Here is a 16,526-nt window from a genome sequence, read left to right on the forward strand (position 1 = left end):
TTATATTTTTCTGTTATGTTCTCTATAAAAGTTATAAAATAGACCAATTCCTTCAAGCTTTAACAACCTAACACGCTTGAAACGACTCGAAATCCAAAGAAATTATATTTCGGTGAGTTTCCTGATATGGGTTCACTCAGAAAGCTTTACTTTCTCGACGCTAACGATAACAACGTATTCGGCCAAGTCCCATCAACGTTTTCAGTATCTCTCGTCGAGCTCTCAATGAGGAACAATATCCTAGACAACATCGACAATATTATGCTCTTACAAGTTATAGATCCCTCTCATCATTCCCTCTACCGATACCAGTTCCTCTTTGTCTACCAACAACATCAATTTCATCCACTAATACAATAAATGGGGCATTCTCCTTGGCCTTCTTGAAAAGATCACGAACTCGAGAGGCACCAACACCAACAAACTTTGAACCTGAAATGGAGAAGAATGGCACACCAGCTTCACCAACAATTGCCTTGGCGAGAAGAGTCTTTCCGGTTCCAAGAGGGCCAATGAAAATAACACCTTTATGGATGCGAGCCCCGACTACAGTAAACCTCTATGGCTTCTTCAAGAACTCGACAACCTCCATGAAGTCCTGCTTCGCTTCATCAACTCCAACAACATCATCAAATGTCACGCCATTATTAGGCTCCATCTGAAACTTTGATTAAGATTGACCAAAGGCAAGGGGGAAGCCAGGACCACCCGGTCCACCCATTCCTCCAGATGATCTCCTTGAAAGAAGGAACAACCCTCCAATCAAGATTGGTGGGAATGTGAGATTGCCAATCATGTTAAACAACAGTGAACTAGATTCTTCTTGAGCATTATGGGCAGCAAAGTCAATGTTCTTTTCCCTAAACTTCTGAATAAACTCTTGGCTGAATCCTAGAAGCTACACACGGACTCGGTGAACACGGTTTCCCAACTCAAAAGAGACAACCTCCACGATAGATATCGTGCCATTTTCATACAAATCCACTTTTTAACCATGTCATTGTCCAAATACTCCAAAAAACTAGAGTAGGACATTCTCGAGGAATAAACCCCTTGTTCATTGGCATTCGCTTTCCCATTTCCTAGTAATGTCGAAACTCCAATTCCAACACTTCCAAGTAACGACCGTAAGAATTCCCTTCTTCCTTCATGTTGTTTAGGTTTTAAAGATGCCTTTACAAGGACACCGTTCGATCTCCTACCCAGCGAAGAGATGCTGGGGGTAAATACAATATGCTTTCTAGAGAAGTCTCTACTCAACTTCGATTTTGTTCTGTGGGTAGACAAACCCTTGTTTCATCTTCGATGAGCTTCTCCACTGATTCCCCCTCAGAGATGTTCAACACCAACTTAAAAATTATACCGGAAACAAAGCATACGAGGCAAAGCGAGAAGAAACCAAAGAAAATTAAGAAGACAAAAAGGTACGCTATAAGGTTTTCGTCATCGGAGAGCGAATCGCCAGCGAGGTTGTCGAGCTTCTTGCAACGGATGATACCGTGCACAGTGGACGACAGAGTGAGTGAGAGTTTTGTGGTGATGAAGAAATGGGAGTTTTGTGGTGGCGAAACTCCAACTTTTCTCAGGTAATACAGATGCTACGTGGACTAAATAACTTTGAAAAAGCCGTTCATGTCATCGTCGTCACGGCATTGGCATGTCATGTCATCGTGCCGTCAACGGATTAACGGCGGAGTGGCAAAATTGAAGTGAAACATAAACGTCTGTGCTAAAATTGGCAAAATTGAAACGTCAGTGTCATTTTCGATCCCGAGCATAAAGTGAGTGGTATTTGACATAGATTACCCTAATATTAAAAGTCATCAACAAATATTTGATTCTAACTTAACAAGTTTTAATTTGATTCAATTTTATAATTGTATTTAAAAAAAAATTAATCGAGTCAGTTTCAAGTTTATTTACGATAAAATATTTGACTAAAAAATAATAGCATGATTGACTTTTATATATTTATAAATAATTATTAGAATACTCTTCTATCTATATATATTTTTTAAGTCGAGTGAGTTTTTATCTTAATTGAGTCAAGATTTAGATTGAGTGATAGATGGAAGGATGTTATCGTCGAATTAATTTCAAGCGAATTAAAACTTCAATCTGACCTCATATGATATGACGCATGATCATTTATAATTGTTATTGATTATAAAAAAACTGTTAACGGTTGTCAAGGATTTTTTTTTTGTAAACTTATAATTTGAAAATTTAGAAGTTGTTTGAGATATGAATGCATCGAATGGTTGTGAAGTAGTCACACTCTCTAGAATTTTTAAATTTTTATATATTCTAAGTATATTTTTTTCAAATTTTTATTGATAAAACTTCACGTATTCTAAAATTTTATAATTTTGTAACTTCAAATTTTCAACATATTTTCTTAAAAAAATTGTATCATTAACATAAAAATATGCGACCAATTATTTATATCTTTTATTGGTGTCTCTTTCACAATAATATTTGATTTATTGATTAATTAATCAAGATCGAGTATTCTATTCATAATGTAGATTTAAACTCTTAATTTTACTTAAAAAATTTAATATTTTATTTTACTATACCAACGAGTTGTTAATATCATTCTTACATATTTAATAATATAAAATTATAATAAAATAATGAATTCAAATTAAATACTACAAATACTTATTATAAACACGACATTCTTAATTCAATTATTTTTATCTATAACACGAAAAATCAACCTTCCAAAATTAAATCTTATTAATCGAGTATCTTATTTTATAGTATATGTTATATATTATAGATCAAAATGTGGCGTTTGCTTGAGATTAGGCGATAAGTTCACAGAAAATCCGAGTGACAACCTGGTTTGGCGGGATTCTAAGACCAAGTCAAATTTTAACTTTTTTTTAGATAAAAAGACAAAAAAATGTATTTTTTATAAATATTTTCGGAGTTATTTATACAGGAGTTCCCTAAATTACGTCTCATATTTTAAGTTGATTTAAAATTTTGAAGATATTTTATATCAAATTTTAAATTAGAACCCTAATTTCAAATTAATCATTAAATAATTTCAAATTCATGATATGAAAATCTTATAATTTTATGGTCGATGCTTTTATTTACTTATTAACCTTTCACATGTGTAATATTGACCAGACGAGATCATTTATATTTTTTGAAGGATTGTGCAATTCAATTTAACAAATTTTTACAATATTACCAATTAGACTTTAAATTATTATGCTCTCGAGCTAAGTAGAAACACTAAGTTTCAAATGTACGAAAATATAGGGACTGAAATCAGAATTATACCTTATCGTTTTATCCAATGCAAATCGCCTTTTTACAACCCCCCCCCCCCCAAAAAAAAAACCCCCGCGTCGTCCACGCTTAATTTCGTCAGATCTGGTTTCCCTCAAATTTTCATTTATCGATCCCATTGAAAAACAAATTGCATAGCCTAAAATACCCAAAAAAGAGCGGAAAAAAGAAAGAAGCTATGCTCAGATTCGAATTTGAAAGGATCAGAAAACGAATTTAATTGAATCGAATACTTTTCTTGTCTTCTTTTTTTCGTTGTTGTTTTTCCGTCTTTTTTTTTGAAAAATAATTCTGTTATGGCTGACGCTCTCTCTGTGATTCCCGCCTCTGTTCTCCGCAATCTATCCGATAAGCTATACGAGAAACGGAAGAATGCAGCGCTTGAGGTTTATCTTTTTTTCGTTCTATTTTTGTGTGTGAATTTCCTTGGTATTTGATTTTTGGATGATCGAGTTGCTTAATTTTTTTGTTATTGAACTGTAATGATCATATTGTTTAGATTGAAGGAATTGTGAAACAGCTGGCAGCGTCGGGCGATCACGAGAAAATATCATCGGTGATCAGTTTGTTGACCACAGAGTTTACATACTCGCCACAAGCCAATCACCGTAAGGTTGGCGATGATGAATGATTTTCAGAATTTCAAAATTTTCAGATGAGTTTTTTCTATCTTTTTTTTTAGCATTGAAGTTTGGCTCAGTTTTGTTAAATTGTTGGTGGTGTTTATGTAGGGAGGATTGATAGGTTTAGCTGCTGCTACTGTTGGGTTGACTTCTGAAGCCTCCCAACATCTTGAGGTAAGGATTAGTTTGAGTACTGTCTATCAGCTTGTTTAAATCTTATTAAAACATGTATTGAATATGTTTACCATGACATTATTTGAAACATATATATAATTGGAAACACTTCAAAGGATTCTCAAGTAGGATGGAGTGTAAAATTTTAAAAATTGTCTGCTATTACATCGGATGAGTACTTTTTTCTTGTATTTATAAAAGTGTCAGTTTTAATCTCAGTTGTTTACTTTGTTAATTTATTTTTCTCATCTTTTGTATATAATTTAGTGATTAATTAGCTTTTGATGAAACCTGACAGCAAATTGTGCCGCCAGTGCTTAATTCCTTTTCTGACCAAGATAGCAGAGTTCGTTATTATGCTTGTGAAGCTCTATATAACATTGCAAAGGTGAAAAGGGTTTAGTTAGCTTACGATTTTATTTAATTAATTATTTTTTTATCGTTTCTTGCTTTCTTGACTAATGGTGGACTGGATATGCCATCTTTTGCCGTACAGGTTGTCCGAGGAGATTTTATCATATTCTTTAATCAGATATTTGACTCACTATGCAAGCTTTCAGCTGATTCAGCTGCCAATGTGCAGAGTGCTGCTCACCTTTTAGATAGGCTAGTGAAGGTTAATAATTGCTCCCTCATCTTAATTTTCCATCTTGATAATTATGTGAAATGTGGGATTTATTGCGCTTCTGTTTTACCATGTGAAACAGGACATTGTTACTGAAAGTGATCAGTTCAGGTGTGCTTTATTGCCTTCCAATTTTACTCAATGAATCTTTTCATATTTACAGGTATTGTTCAAATTTTCTGGGAACTATTTTTAATGTTATTTATTCCACGTCTTTGTCTTCAGTATTGAAGAATTTATACCATTGTTGAGAGAGCGCATGAATGTCCTGAATCCCTTTGTCCGTCAGTTTTTGGTTGGTTGGATAACAGTACTGGATAGTGTTCCAGATATTGACATGTTGGGTTTCCTACCTGATTTTCTTGATGGTAATAAATTTATGGTCTTTTAAACTAATTTGCTACTTCTCTACGAGAAGTTATTTTAATTAACTAGCTGTTTATAACTTTCAGGTTTGTTTAATATGTTGAGTGATTCTAGTCATGAAATACGACAACAAGCTGATTCAGCACTTTCGGAGTTTCTCCAAGAGATTAAGAACTCCCCAGTAAGACTTCTACTAATATTTGGTTCTTTGACTGCTAGAATGGCTTCATGGGCGCTTGCTTTTAAGTTTCTTATGCCATTATTTTCTTTTCCACATCTTTATGGGAATGGCAAAGTTATGCCACCTTTATGTATCATTTACCAAAGTATTTCTCTTAAAAATTAAATTTTTTGTTCATTTGTAATTTTCTGACTCAGCAGTGCTACTCTTGAAGTCTGTAGATTATGGTCGCATGGCTGAAATACTGGTGCAAAGGGCAGCTTCTCCTGATGAATTCACTCGGTTAACAGCAATAACTTGGGTAAGTAGAGTTAGACTTTGTGTTGCAATATAAAGAAGATTTTTAAAACAGAAAAAAGCATCTTGATAGTGGATTGTTCCCCTTGTCAATATATTTGTCCATACTATGATTTTCTTTAATTATCTTGCTATTCATGGAGTAATTATCACATCTGGTACTTTCACATTTTGATTTTCTTGTTGTACAGATAAATGAGTTTGTAAAACTTGGTGGAGACCTGCTTGTCCCTTACTATGCTGACATACTGGGAGCCATTCTCCCCTGCATATCTGATAAAGAAGAAAAAATTCGAGTGGTACGCTTTTTTATTCTATATTCTTCTTAATGTATCTTAAATAACTATCTGTAATGTCTTTTAGAAACTCAATTGAGGTTCTTTCCGTAACTATCTCCAAGGTCTTTTGGAAACTCATTTGATATTCTTTCCTTTCTGTTATTTTTGTTTGTGTTTATATTTTTCGTATTAGGTTGCTCGTGAAACCAATGAGGAGCTTCGTTCAATCAAGGGTGAACCTGAAGAAGCCTTTAATGTGGGAGCCATTCTCTCCATTGCAAGGAGGTGTAGTTTTTGTTACCTGGGAAAAGTTCTAGGTTTGAAATGTTACTAGCAGTTTGCACTTCACTCCTGAAAAATAGCTATATATAACTCTTCTGTATTTGAAGAGTTATAAAGAAGTGCATAACGTTGTTGTTTGTTTTACTCAAATAATTTAACATTACAATGAGTTTGTAGTGTTTACTATATTTTTTACTGATCAGGCAACTAGATAGTGAGTGGGAAGCCACAAGAATTGAATCATTGCACTGGATTTCAACCCTTTTAGACAGACATCGTTCTGAGGTGATGAGTTAGTTACTTGTGAATTTCATATACATCCGGGGGTGTGCATAATATATTAGTTATTTATTATCATCATAGTGATATTTACTTCCATAAAAACTCCAAGGTCCAAGTTTATACCATTGTTGAAGGACTTAAAGTCTCCTTAGGTAAATCTCATATCTCTTCACAGGTTTTTTGGCTTTCATGTTTGGTGGAAGCACATTTATGCTGCATACCTGAAATCTTTCTATGTATCAAAAGGACCAGATTTACCTGTGTAAAGGCATGATAATTTCAATGTAATGCAAAGTACAAAGTGTATAAGCTTGTTTAAAATCTGTAATTTGAATTTTATATTCATTTTAAATTTCTTATGCCAATACTTCTTCAATATATATGATAATTGTTATTTTTACCTAAAACAGGTCTTGTGTTTTCTAAATGACATATTTGACACCCTCTTGAAAGCTCTATCTGACTCTTCTGATGAGGTAAATTTCTGTTGCTTCTTATGTGTTCCATTAAAGGTTTTATTTTCTTTTATTTCTTTATTCTTGTTCTCTATATTAGTATCACTATAATTACAATAGGATGAGCCCTATATGTAACATTTTTTTCTTGGATGAAACTGCCATTGAAACTTATAGCTAACTCAGCTAGTCATAACCTTATCTTCCCATAATAAAAAGAAATGCCTTTGAAAGAGGTTTTCCTTGTCCACATTCCCTCTTTTTTCTTCCTCTTTTGAGAGGATTTGGGATTAAGGATGAGTCTGCAATATGTCTGTTATTTTGAAATATTTGCCTAAAAAATATCAAAAAGGGAAAAAATGGGTGGGAAGATTATAGTTTTTATGAAGAAGTAAAAAATTACTATATTATACCGTGACTGGTTTTTCTTTCTTGGACACAATTAATTTGCTTTCTTACCTCCCTTTGGTTGTTCTCTTAATTTTGTTAGAAAACATCTATCTTAATCCCCTTGACTTTGCATTCCAAAATTTGGCACAAGTTATTACTAGTCAGTACATTTTCAACTTCTATTATTTTGTTTCATTCTAGTTGTGCTTTTATTGCAATAATTGGTCCTGATTACTGCTCCCTTTATCTCCAATAATTGTCATTTTAAAAGCTGAACGGGAGATAATGGGGCAATGCTTAGGAAGAATTTCTTCTTAAGTATGTATTCAAAAAGTCTTAGTCATCACTGGTACTTGGTCCTTCATTTGCCATGTATTAATAGAGTGATGTCTCTTCCTCTCAAAAACATGTTATTAATATAATTTTCTTTTTATTGATATATTTGATTTTTTGAGTTAATTTATTTATATAATTTTCTTTTTATTAATATATTTGTTATATGTTTTTCTGTGTAGTGTTAACTTTAAGGTGTTCGTGTTTGTATAATTGTATGTACTAATTTATTTTGCAAATTGGATTTTTCCTATCAGGTGGTGCTCCTGGTTCTTGACATTCATGCATGCATAGCACAAGACCCCCAAAACTTCAACCAGATTGTTGTTTTTCTGGTGCATAATTTCCAGATTAATCATTCGCTTCTGGAGAGGTGATTTTAGGTCCCTCAAGTCCCTGTTTTTATATTTTAATATCAAATTGGTTGTTTCTATTAATTGTTTTGTTAGGTTGAGCAGTCAACTAGCTACAGTTATTATAACTATGTACTTGTGTCTCATTTGTTTCTTTTGCAAATCATACTTCTGTTTTCTTAGGCGTGGTCCGTTGGTAATCCGTAGACTTTGTGTTCTCTTGGGTGCTGAAAGGGTGTACCGTGAGCTATCCACCATACTAGAGGAAGAAGCAGACCTATATTTTGCCTGCATTATGGTTCAGGTTCTGTTGTCATATATTTAAGAATTTTTACTTTTTATAGAATGTTATATCCATCAGGCACCAGATTTTCAATTTGCTCTTCTGTTTCAGGCATTGAATTTAATTCTGCTCACTTCTTCTGAGCTATCTGAGCTTCGGAAACTTTTGAAACAGTCGCTGGCTAATGCTGCTGGAAAAAAATTATTTGTTTCTTTGTATGCTTCATGGAGCCATTCACCCATGGCAATTATAAGTCTTTGTTTATTAGCTCAGGTTAGAAACTATCTCCTTTAAATGGATTGCCAATCTCTCGTTTTCTTTTTTGATATGCTAAGGGAAGGAGATCCGAGGATGAACCATCTACTTTCGTGACTGTTAATCTATTACTTATTTGCTTGATAGATGTATCAGCATGCAAGTGCTGTGATTCAGTCCCTGGTTGAGGAAGATATTGACGTCAAATTCTTGGTTCAGCTTGATAAATTGGTTCGCTTGCTCGAAACTCCAATATTTGCTTATCTAAGATTGCAGGTGCGTAAATATACTAACTACTTACCTTCCGTACTTTTCCTTTTAATAGCTTTAATATGCTTGATTTGTAGAAAATATTAACATTGCATGTTTGTTCAGCAATTCTGAAGCATTATTTGAATTGGAAACTTGGATTTTAAAAGATGGATTTGGATTCCAAAAATAGCATGAATTACCTGACAAAACACATAAATGTAACACCCGTAATTATTTTTCAAATTCATGTGTTTGCCAGATTGCTATTCAGTGGTGAATTTGAAATTCTTATAAATATTTTTTATTTTGAAATTCATGTTCTTATACCTTTCAAAATATTATCGTATTGAATCTTAACTAACTTGTACATCCCATGCATTTCATTTCACAATTTTTATAAATGATATCTAAATTCAAAATTTTGACTTCACATTTCCGAGCACCGCATAGTTGAATTCATAAAATTGTAATTATAGTCGCATTTTTCTTTTTGAGTAATTGTTTTTTTTTGGAAGATCTGTTATTTAGTTGGTCCTCTTTTCTCTATTTTCAGCTTCTTGAACCTGGAAGATATGTATGGTTGCTGAAAGCATTATATGGTCTTTTAATGCTACTTCCACAGGTATGTCTACTTTTTCAGGCATCACTCCCTCAAAACCAACTAAAATACAAAATGACTTTTGGGTTTGATCGTAAACCTCGAGTTTTTTCGTTCTCATAAGAAACAGATTGCACATACACATTGGGCATTAGTTTTTTCATTGTTAGGTTACTCCATTTGTTTAATTTAATTGCAGCAAAGTGCCGCATTCAAGATACTGCAAACTCGTTTAAAAACTGTGCCATCATACTCCTTCAATGGTGATCAACTCAAACAAGCATCATCAGGCAACCCGCGCACCCAAATTTTACATGGTGTATCCCAAATAACTTTGGATGGTGACATCACCCACGATAATGGGAATTTACAGAACGAAATTGATTTTTCTTCAAGGCTGGACCATTTTCAGCAAATTCAGCAACAACACCGTACGCTTACAGCAAAATCACAAGCGCAATCACAATCACGAAACAGTTGCACTTCATTGTTGAAGGTATCCAAGCTGCTTTTGGAGAGTCTCATTTAAATTGTGATGAATAATTTTTTTAATGGTTATGTTAGACATATGTTAGATCATATAATTGTATGTTGGAGAATGGTTGAAAACCCTGTGTTACTTGGGACTTGGGTTTGACTTAAATTATTTTCAAGATTTACATGTATTTTGAGGGTCTTTGGAGGCTCAGAGCCCTATGCCTAGGGATGGGCACGGGGTAGGGTGGGATGATTTTTTGGCCACCTGACCTGAAAATTAAAGGCTTCCACCCAACCCCATCTTGCTCCTAACCCAATCCAACCCGAATGTTTTTTATTTTTCGGTAAGATAGAGAGATAATTGAAAAAATATAGAGAGAGACATTACTTAAATTATCCTAAATATATAGAGGTAATTATAGTAATAATCTCGGGTTGGGTCAAGGATTTTTTTACCCTAAATCCGACTTCTCCAAACCTGACCCTATAGTATTGGGTCGGTCGGGTCGGAAGGTTGAGGTAATTTGACCATCCCTACCTATGCCCTTATATCAAGCGGGTTTTTGTTGAGTTTATCGCTTCATGAAAAAAAAACACATGTCTAGTCTTAAAGGTTGTGATGTGCTTTTGTTGTTTTGGTTCCAAGGCGCATGCCTTTGACTAATCAGGTTTCACCTTATACATCTTTCCCATCCCTTTTTATGGATTTCCACTCTGAGATTCAACTTGTCATATCTCTTTATGCAGGAGGTGCCAAAAGCCGAAGAACCCCGGCAGCATCCAACATCAGACACAAATAGGCCCCCTTCGAGATTATCTAAGAAAGGCTCGGGTCGATGACAAATTTTACCACATTACACTTTGCCTTGGTCCGGGTGAGATCCGGTATCCGGTATCCGATAGTAGTTTGTAAAATTGTATATCATGGTAGTTTGTTTTTCACTTTAACCTCATGGGTGAAAATTTGGGTTTCGAATATAAGCTTTGGGGGGGGGGGGGAGGTTCAAAGCTATTATTTTTTTTCCTTTATAAAGAAAATACACCCATGTGGTTCGGTTATTTTTGTTGAAAAAAAACACCACATGGTTTTAGAGGGAGAAAATGAATTTAGAAAAATACATTTTCTTTGGTAAAAGAAGGAAATTTTCTAATTTAATATAACATTTTTTTGACGCCCTAAACTAGTATTTTGTTTTGGGAACTATTATGCATACATTCATCTTCATATTTTTTGTATACATAAATTGATTGTTCATTTGGATCTTAAGACATATAAACAATCAAATTATGTTTTTTTATTTTTATTTTCCCCGAAAGTCTTGCCGTAGCCCAGAATTTACGAGTTCCTCGGTCAATCATGGAACTTTTTAAGATCACTGAGACTGAAAGCAAATATCCAGTTATAGTCAACTGTCATATGGGTCTGGTTAAAGGATGTGGAAAGACATCGTAAAAAGATTATTCCTAGAATCGTAATATATATATATATATATATATTTAAAAATATCATTCTAATAAAATGTCTTATTATAAATGGTTTTTGCTAGAACAAGTCTTTGGTAAGTCTGAAGGTTGTGCAATACTAGAGACTACACTCCTTGATCTTCTTACTCTGGAGCATGGTTGATATTTTCGATACATTTCCTTTGACTTAGTATGTTCAGTCGTCTCTTTTGTCTAACTAGGACGTAGAATAATAAATTGCCACAATTGACCCCAAATCAATATATCTATAATTTTTTATTCTTAATTATCTGTTAATTTATTCTCAGAACACAAAAAGATTAAATATGTACAATGTATGTTTGTTTTTTCAGTTTAGTGTCTAATTTTTTTTCGTTTTAGTTTGGTGCCTAATGTTTTATTTCGTTACTTAAAATGAGTTACGTCGTGACAAATTGTTAGTTTTCTCCGTTAAGTGATACATGCCACAATATGGTAATTTTAAATTTTTCTTTTTAAAAATATAAATATTAAAAATATTATTATATTTATAAAAATCTTATTTTTTTTAAATTACAAAAAAAACCAAATCTTAACACCGAAGCTTACCCACGGTGACTACGATGTGACTCACCGGTTGGGTTTTAAGCGGATGGCGAAGAGGAAGATAAATATAGTGGCAATGAGGTGAACGGAGGTTCGAGGCGACCGGAATCGTCCAAAATCCGAGTCGTCGAGGTGGGTTTTCGACGAAACTTCAAGGGTTCGATTTCGGCGAATGGCGACGGTTATCCACGAATTATTTTGGGGGCTTTGATTATGGCAACGAGGCGCTTTGATTGGGTTGGGCGGTGACATGAACGGACAAGTGACGGTGGCGATCGGCGTGAGTTTAGGAGTTAAAATGGTCGGCATGAGTTTGAGGATTGAAATGAAGATTTTTAAAGTTTTGATGTTATTTGAAACGAAGGTTTGGATCGTTCCTTCGTTCTCTTTTCTTTCGTTTGAAGGTCACTTTCATTCTTGTTTTCTTTCTTCCTGTTTGTTGATTTGCTGAATTCTGGGTTTCACTCTGACTGCTGCCACTTTTTCTTTTCTTTGGTTTCATTCTGGGTTTGCTGATATGTTCTTCAACAAGTTTACACCGTCAACGGTGCCTTGAATCTAATCTAAGTTAGTAGCTTCCAGTTTTCATTGTTACTTCGTTTGAAATAAAAAACACATTAATTTCAAAATAATTCTAAATTTTAAAAACTTTCATTTCAACTCTTAATCTAACGCCGTCCACCACAGTTGCTCTTCCGTGCCTGTCACCACCTAACCCAATTGAAGTGTCTCGTCTCCATGATCAAAAGCCCCAAAATAATTCGTAGATAGTCGTCGTCGTTCGTCGGAATCGAACCCTTGAAGTTTCGTCGAAAACCTACCCTGACTCCTCGGATTTTAGACGATTCCAGCCGCCTTTGACCTCCGTTCGCCTTACCGCCACTATATTTAGCTTCCTCGTCGCCGTCCGTTCAAAATCCAACCGATGGGTCACGTCTTAGTCGTCGTCCGTCGCCGTGGGTAAGCGTTGGTATTAAGATTTGGGTTTTTTTTTGTAATTTAAAAGAAATAAGGATTTATTTTATAAATATAATAATATTTTTAATATTTATTTTTTTAAAAAAAAATTAAAATTATCATATTGTGACATGTGTCACTTAACAGAGAAAACTAACGGTCCGTTACGGCATAACCCATTTTGAGTAACGAATGAAACATTAGACACCAAACTAAAATGAAAAAAACGTTAGGTACTAAACTGAAAAAACACACATACATTAGTCACCTTTTGTATATTTAAACCAAAAATCAATTGTAGCAAACACTAGGAGCAACACGGTATCACTTTAAATTACGATTTTACATGGAAAAGAGACTGGAATGATGTTCTTAGGGATGGGTGGGCTTTTGGTCCACCAGACCCGAGAACAAGGAAACTTCCACCCGATCCGAATATATAACTTAAAAATTCGACTTGAAATAATAAAAAAATATTTTTATTCAATAAAAATAACAAATTAATTAAATAAAATTATATATAGAAGAAATATATTATTGTAATTATTCTTAAATATATAAAGTAAAATTATATATTTTTTTCAGGTCGGGTCAGATAGTTTTCACCCTAAACCCGAATAACACACTTAAAAAAACCCGACTCGATCGGGTCGGAACCCGTCAGGTTTGATAGCTATTTCTATAAATATACAGTTGAGCGGTATCCAAGCATTGGTTAACATTCGGTGTAATATTAGCAACACAAACCATGTAATCTATAACACGTACATATCATCTGCCATTTACATCACGTTTGGTTCGAGGGAATCATTACTCTGTTCACTACTCTTATTTCATCCATAAGGTAACCGGGAAGTTCGGTCCTACGAATCGGTTCATTCCGGTTTATCCCGTATTAGCTATTCATTGCTGTACAATTAGTATTTATAAAGCATATATCTTCTCAAGATCAGAGTTATAATCATCATCATCTGATATATTTGCAGAGTATGACCACGAGAAAGACTTACTCCCACTCGCTCGTTTTATTCGTCTCTGAGAGTCGCTCCGTAAAAACCTGAAACGTTGCCGGAAAACAAAATAGCACATGCTGGCCAGAGTTCCAACCAGAATCGGTGCTCCTACGGTGGTTATAGTAATAGCCATCCATGAACTACCTTTTCCCACAACCTCGAAAGCAATTGATAAAAATGCTCCACAGGTGCAAGCACAAGCGGCCCACATCAGCTTGTTAACCACTGAAACGACCTGTTTCTGAGCGGTTGTGTCCCATGCAACCAACGTGATCTGAACAACGACAACGGCAAGTGATATGAAGAGGGATGTAGTGTTCAGGAGGCAGAAAACCTTGAAACCAACGTGATCAGCTATGTTAGCCTTCCCTGTATCTGGTCCATCGCTTATGTATTGACCAGGCAAGTTGAAGATAGCCAAGAAAGCTATCGACGCAAAGAGCACGGCTACGACAGTGACAGAATTCGTGGTGTTCTGAACTGCTTCTCTGTGAAGTTTCCTAAGTTCTTTGGCTATACCAGAAACCCTTCGGTTTGTTTTCTCATTTTGTATAAACTGCGAGTGCACCTCGTGCTTAATATCACTCACTGTCCTCTTAAGTTCCACTGCTTCATCTACTTGACCGATATACCTAGCATGCTTAGCACCGGCCTCCGTTAGAGCTTCTTTAATTTCGAGTGATGATTCTCCATACTGGAGTTTATCTGCCAAATCCATCGCAGTTTCTTGCTGATTATTTACAGCGTTGACATAGATAGATCTATAAGTTAGCAACAAGCTCACATTCTGAAAAAAGGATGCAGAAAACAGAATATAAGTAGGTGAACATAGACAAAAATCAATACGCAGATTATATATCCTCAATATTCAAAATCTTAAGCTATGTTACTCTAACTTGGACAATGGTACTCCAAGAAAAACGAAAAGTTGAAGCAATATATGTGGTATATCATGTATACACATATACCTGCAGGCGAGATTTCCTTGTAGCTATATGCAATGCCGTGTTCCCCTTTTTGTCCCGTTCGTTCAGAACGGAGGGATCAGCAAGCAATATATCATCAACTACCACCGGACACTGACCCTTGACAGCCATATGGAGTGCAGTTTGGCCTTTCTTATCGGTGACGCTGACAATACCTTGATTGCAATCGATTAGAGTTTTTACTATATCAATAAGGCCATACCTAGCAGCCGTATGCAATGCCATCTTTCCGTTTTTCCGCACGATCCTTATGCAGCTGGCATCGGCACTCAATATTGCGTTTACCACACCCAAGTGACCTTTAACAGCTGCCGAGTAAAGGGGGCTTGTATTCGTGGAGTCGCATATCTCGCAAAGCTCCGGCCATACCCCCAAAAGTTCCTTAACTATGCCTACAAAAATCCAGTACATAAATCCGCAACAGTCAATCACAATTCACAAAAGAACAAGTCCTTGAAGCAAGATGCATGGAAATATCAATAATAATCCTATATAAAACATGCTCAGTTCTGTATTGTTAACTTTCCAAAATCACATGGACGAACGAATACCGGATTTCAGGTCAAAGTTGATCGGATTATACTTATGCTGATATCAACCATCTCGAATCTAGATATACCAAGAGAGATGTACGGCCTAACAAGGCTACTAGAGGGCGGAGCAAGCTCTTCTATTCGAGTTCATGGGTTCTCTTCACTAAATGGTTCATCCATGGCCAAGGGAGAGATCAAGGTTCGAGAGATAGTAAATGATCTTATCAATAAATGGCAATGACACAATTATAAGTTGCTAACTTAAACTAAATTCAATTTAGAATTAAAATACTCGAATTCGTGTATGTTGGATATGAATGTGTCCGACACAAATATCGAAGATGATTGTAACAAGATATGCACAGAACATATTCATATACATGAGTTCATCAAAATTCATCACTTTCCCATCAACACCAAAGTGAAAATTTCATAAAATCAAAGCTAAAGAACAGTCGAAACCATTAAAATTAAGCAAAGGGATCAAGGGAAAAAACATACCCAAATGTCCTAATTTGGCAGCAACATGAAAAGTATTCATATCAGACTTAGACCTGATCTTAACAATCTCCACATCACAAAACTTGAGCAAATAGATGAAAATCTCCTGGGAATTGTTCTCGGCGGCAATATACAAACCGGTGGCTCCGGATTCATTTTGAGCAGACATCAGATCAGAAACCGTCGATGACCCATCACGCGGTTCATCTTTCGTCAACTTATCCAATAATTGCTTCACGGATTCGAGCTCCCCAGATCGAACGGCTGCGAAGAAAGACTGCTGTGTTAGGAAACGTAGAGGCTTTAACTCCATCACTCCTTCCTCCTCAAGTTTTTCACTCTTCTTTGGTGTTCATTCGAAAGGGATTTTTTTTTTTTTTGCTTAAAGCATGCTATGATTGTCAAGCTGTTGTTTTCTTTGCTGTAAAGCATAATAATTAAGAGAGCTCTACTATATTAATGGTGGCCATTGAATTTCTTTACAAGCTTTTATTTTGAATGCCACTTATGATTGATTGATTGACTGAGTCATGAAATGTGGTGTCAACTCGCTCTCTCTCTCTCTCTCTCTTTGCTACCATGTGACAAAGACGCAGGTTGACTGTTAAAAGATCAAGAAGGGTAGTAAAGAAGCAGGAAATATAAACATTTTGCTTTATTCCCACTTTAACTTT

At 35.1% G+C, this 16,526-nt stretch overlaps 2 protein-coding genes and 1 pseudogene across 2 annotated transcripts; 1 reads left to right on the plus strand and 2 right to left on the minus strand.

Moving 5' to 3' along the window:
* Positions 1-274: 274 nt before the first annotated feature.
* LOC120150615 lies at positions 275-1,664 on the minus strand (annotated as a pseudogene).
* A 1,700-nt stretch (positions 1,665-3,364) lies between these two features.
* LOC120150626 (protein VAC14 homolog) lies at positions 3,365-10,979 on the plus strand. The gene is made up of 20 exons (XM_039163268.1): positions 3,365-3,695; positions 3,809-3,922; positions 4,041-4,106; positions 4,405-4,494; positions 4,603-4,722; positions 4,814-4,842; positions 4,957-5,099; positions 5,184-5,278; positions 5,493-5,579; positions 5,767-5,874; positions 6,047-6,138; positions 6,339-6,420; positions 6,828-6,893; positions 7,853-7,968; positions 8,132-8,252; positions 8,343-8,504; positions 8,634-8,762; positions 9,292-9,360; positions 9,536-9,832; positions 10,561-10,979. The coding sequence occupies exons 1-20, from the start codon at positions 3,606-3,608 to the stop codon at positions 10,651-10,653; spliced, it is 2,169 nt and encodes a 722-aa protein (XP_039019199.1). The 5' UTR covers positions 3,365-3,605; the 3' UTR covers positions 10,654-10,979.
* Positions 10,980-13,570: 2,591 nt separating this feature from the next.
* On the minus strand, positions 13,571-16,288 carry LOC120150658 (ankyrin repeat-containing protein At2g01680-like). The gene is made up of 3 exons (XM_039163301.1): positions 15,853-16,288; positions 14,801-15,210; positions 13,571-14,619 (listed from the first exon to the last, which is right to left on the minus strand). The coding sequence occupies exons 1-3, from the start codon at positions 16,163-16,165 to the stop codon at positions 13,744-13,746; spliced, it is 1,599 nt and encodes a 532-aa protein (XP_039019232.1). The 5' UTR covers positions 16,166-16,288; the 3' UTR covers positions 13,571-13,743.
* Between the last annotated feature and the right edge of the window lie 238 nt (positions 16,289-16,526).

Source organism: Hibiscus syriacus, unplaced genomic scaffold, assembly GCF_006381635.1.
Source record: "Hibiscus syriacus cultivar Baekdansim isolate YM2019G1 unplaced genomic scaffold, ASM638163v2 tig00111022_pilon, whole genome shotgun sequence".
Lineage (NCBI taxonomy): Eukaryota > Viridiplantae > Streptophyta > Magnoliopsida > Malvales > Malvaceae > Hibiscus > Hibiscus syriacus.

Bases quoted from the DNA above. Each gene is read 5' to 3' on its own strand.
- LOC120150658 (XM_039163301.1), bottom strand. From the start codon at position 16,165: ATGGAGTTAAAGCCTCTACGTTTCCTAACACAGCAGTCTTTCTTCGCA. The intron at 15,211-15,852 runs GTATGTTTTTTC...GGATTTTTGTAG, and splicing joins TGCCAAATTAGGACATTTGG to GCATAGTTAAGGAACTTTTG. The intron at 14,620-14,800 runs GTATATGTGTAT...TCCTTTTTTCAG, and splicing joins CAAGGAAATCTCGCCTGCAG to AATGTGAGCTTGTTGCTAAC.
- LOC120150626 (XM_039163268.1), top strand. From the start codon at position 3,606: ATGGCTGACGCTCTCTCTGTGATTCCCGCCTCTGTTCTCCGCAATCTA. The intron at 5,100-5,183 runs GTAATAAATTTA...TATAACTTTCAG, and splicing joins CCTACCTGATTTTCTTGATG to GTTTGTTTAATATGTTGAGT. The intron at 5,875-6,046 runs GTACGCTTTTTT...TTTTCGTATTAG, and splicing joins AAGAAGAAAAAATTCGAGTG to GTTGCTCGTGAAACCAATGA.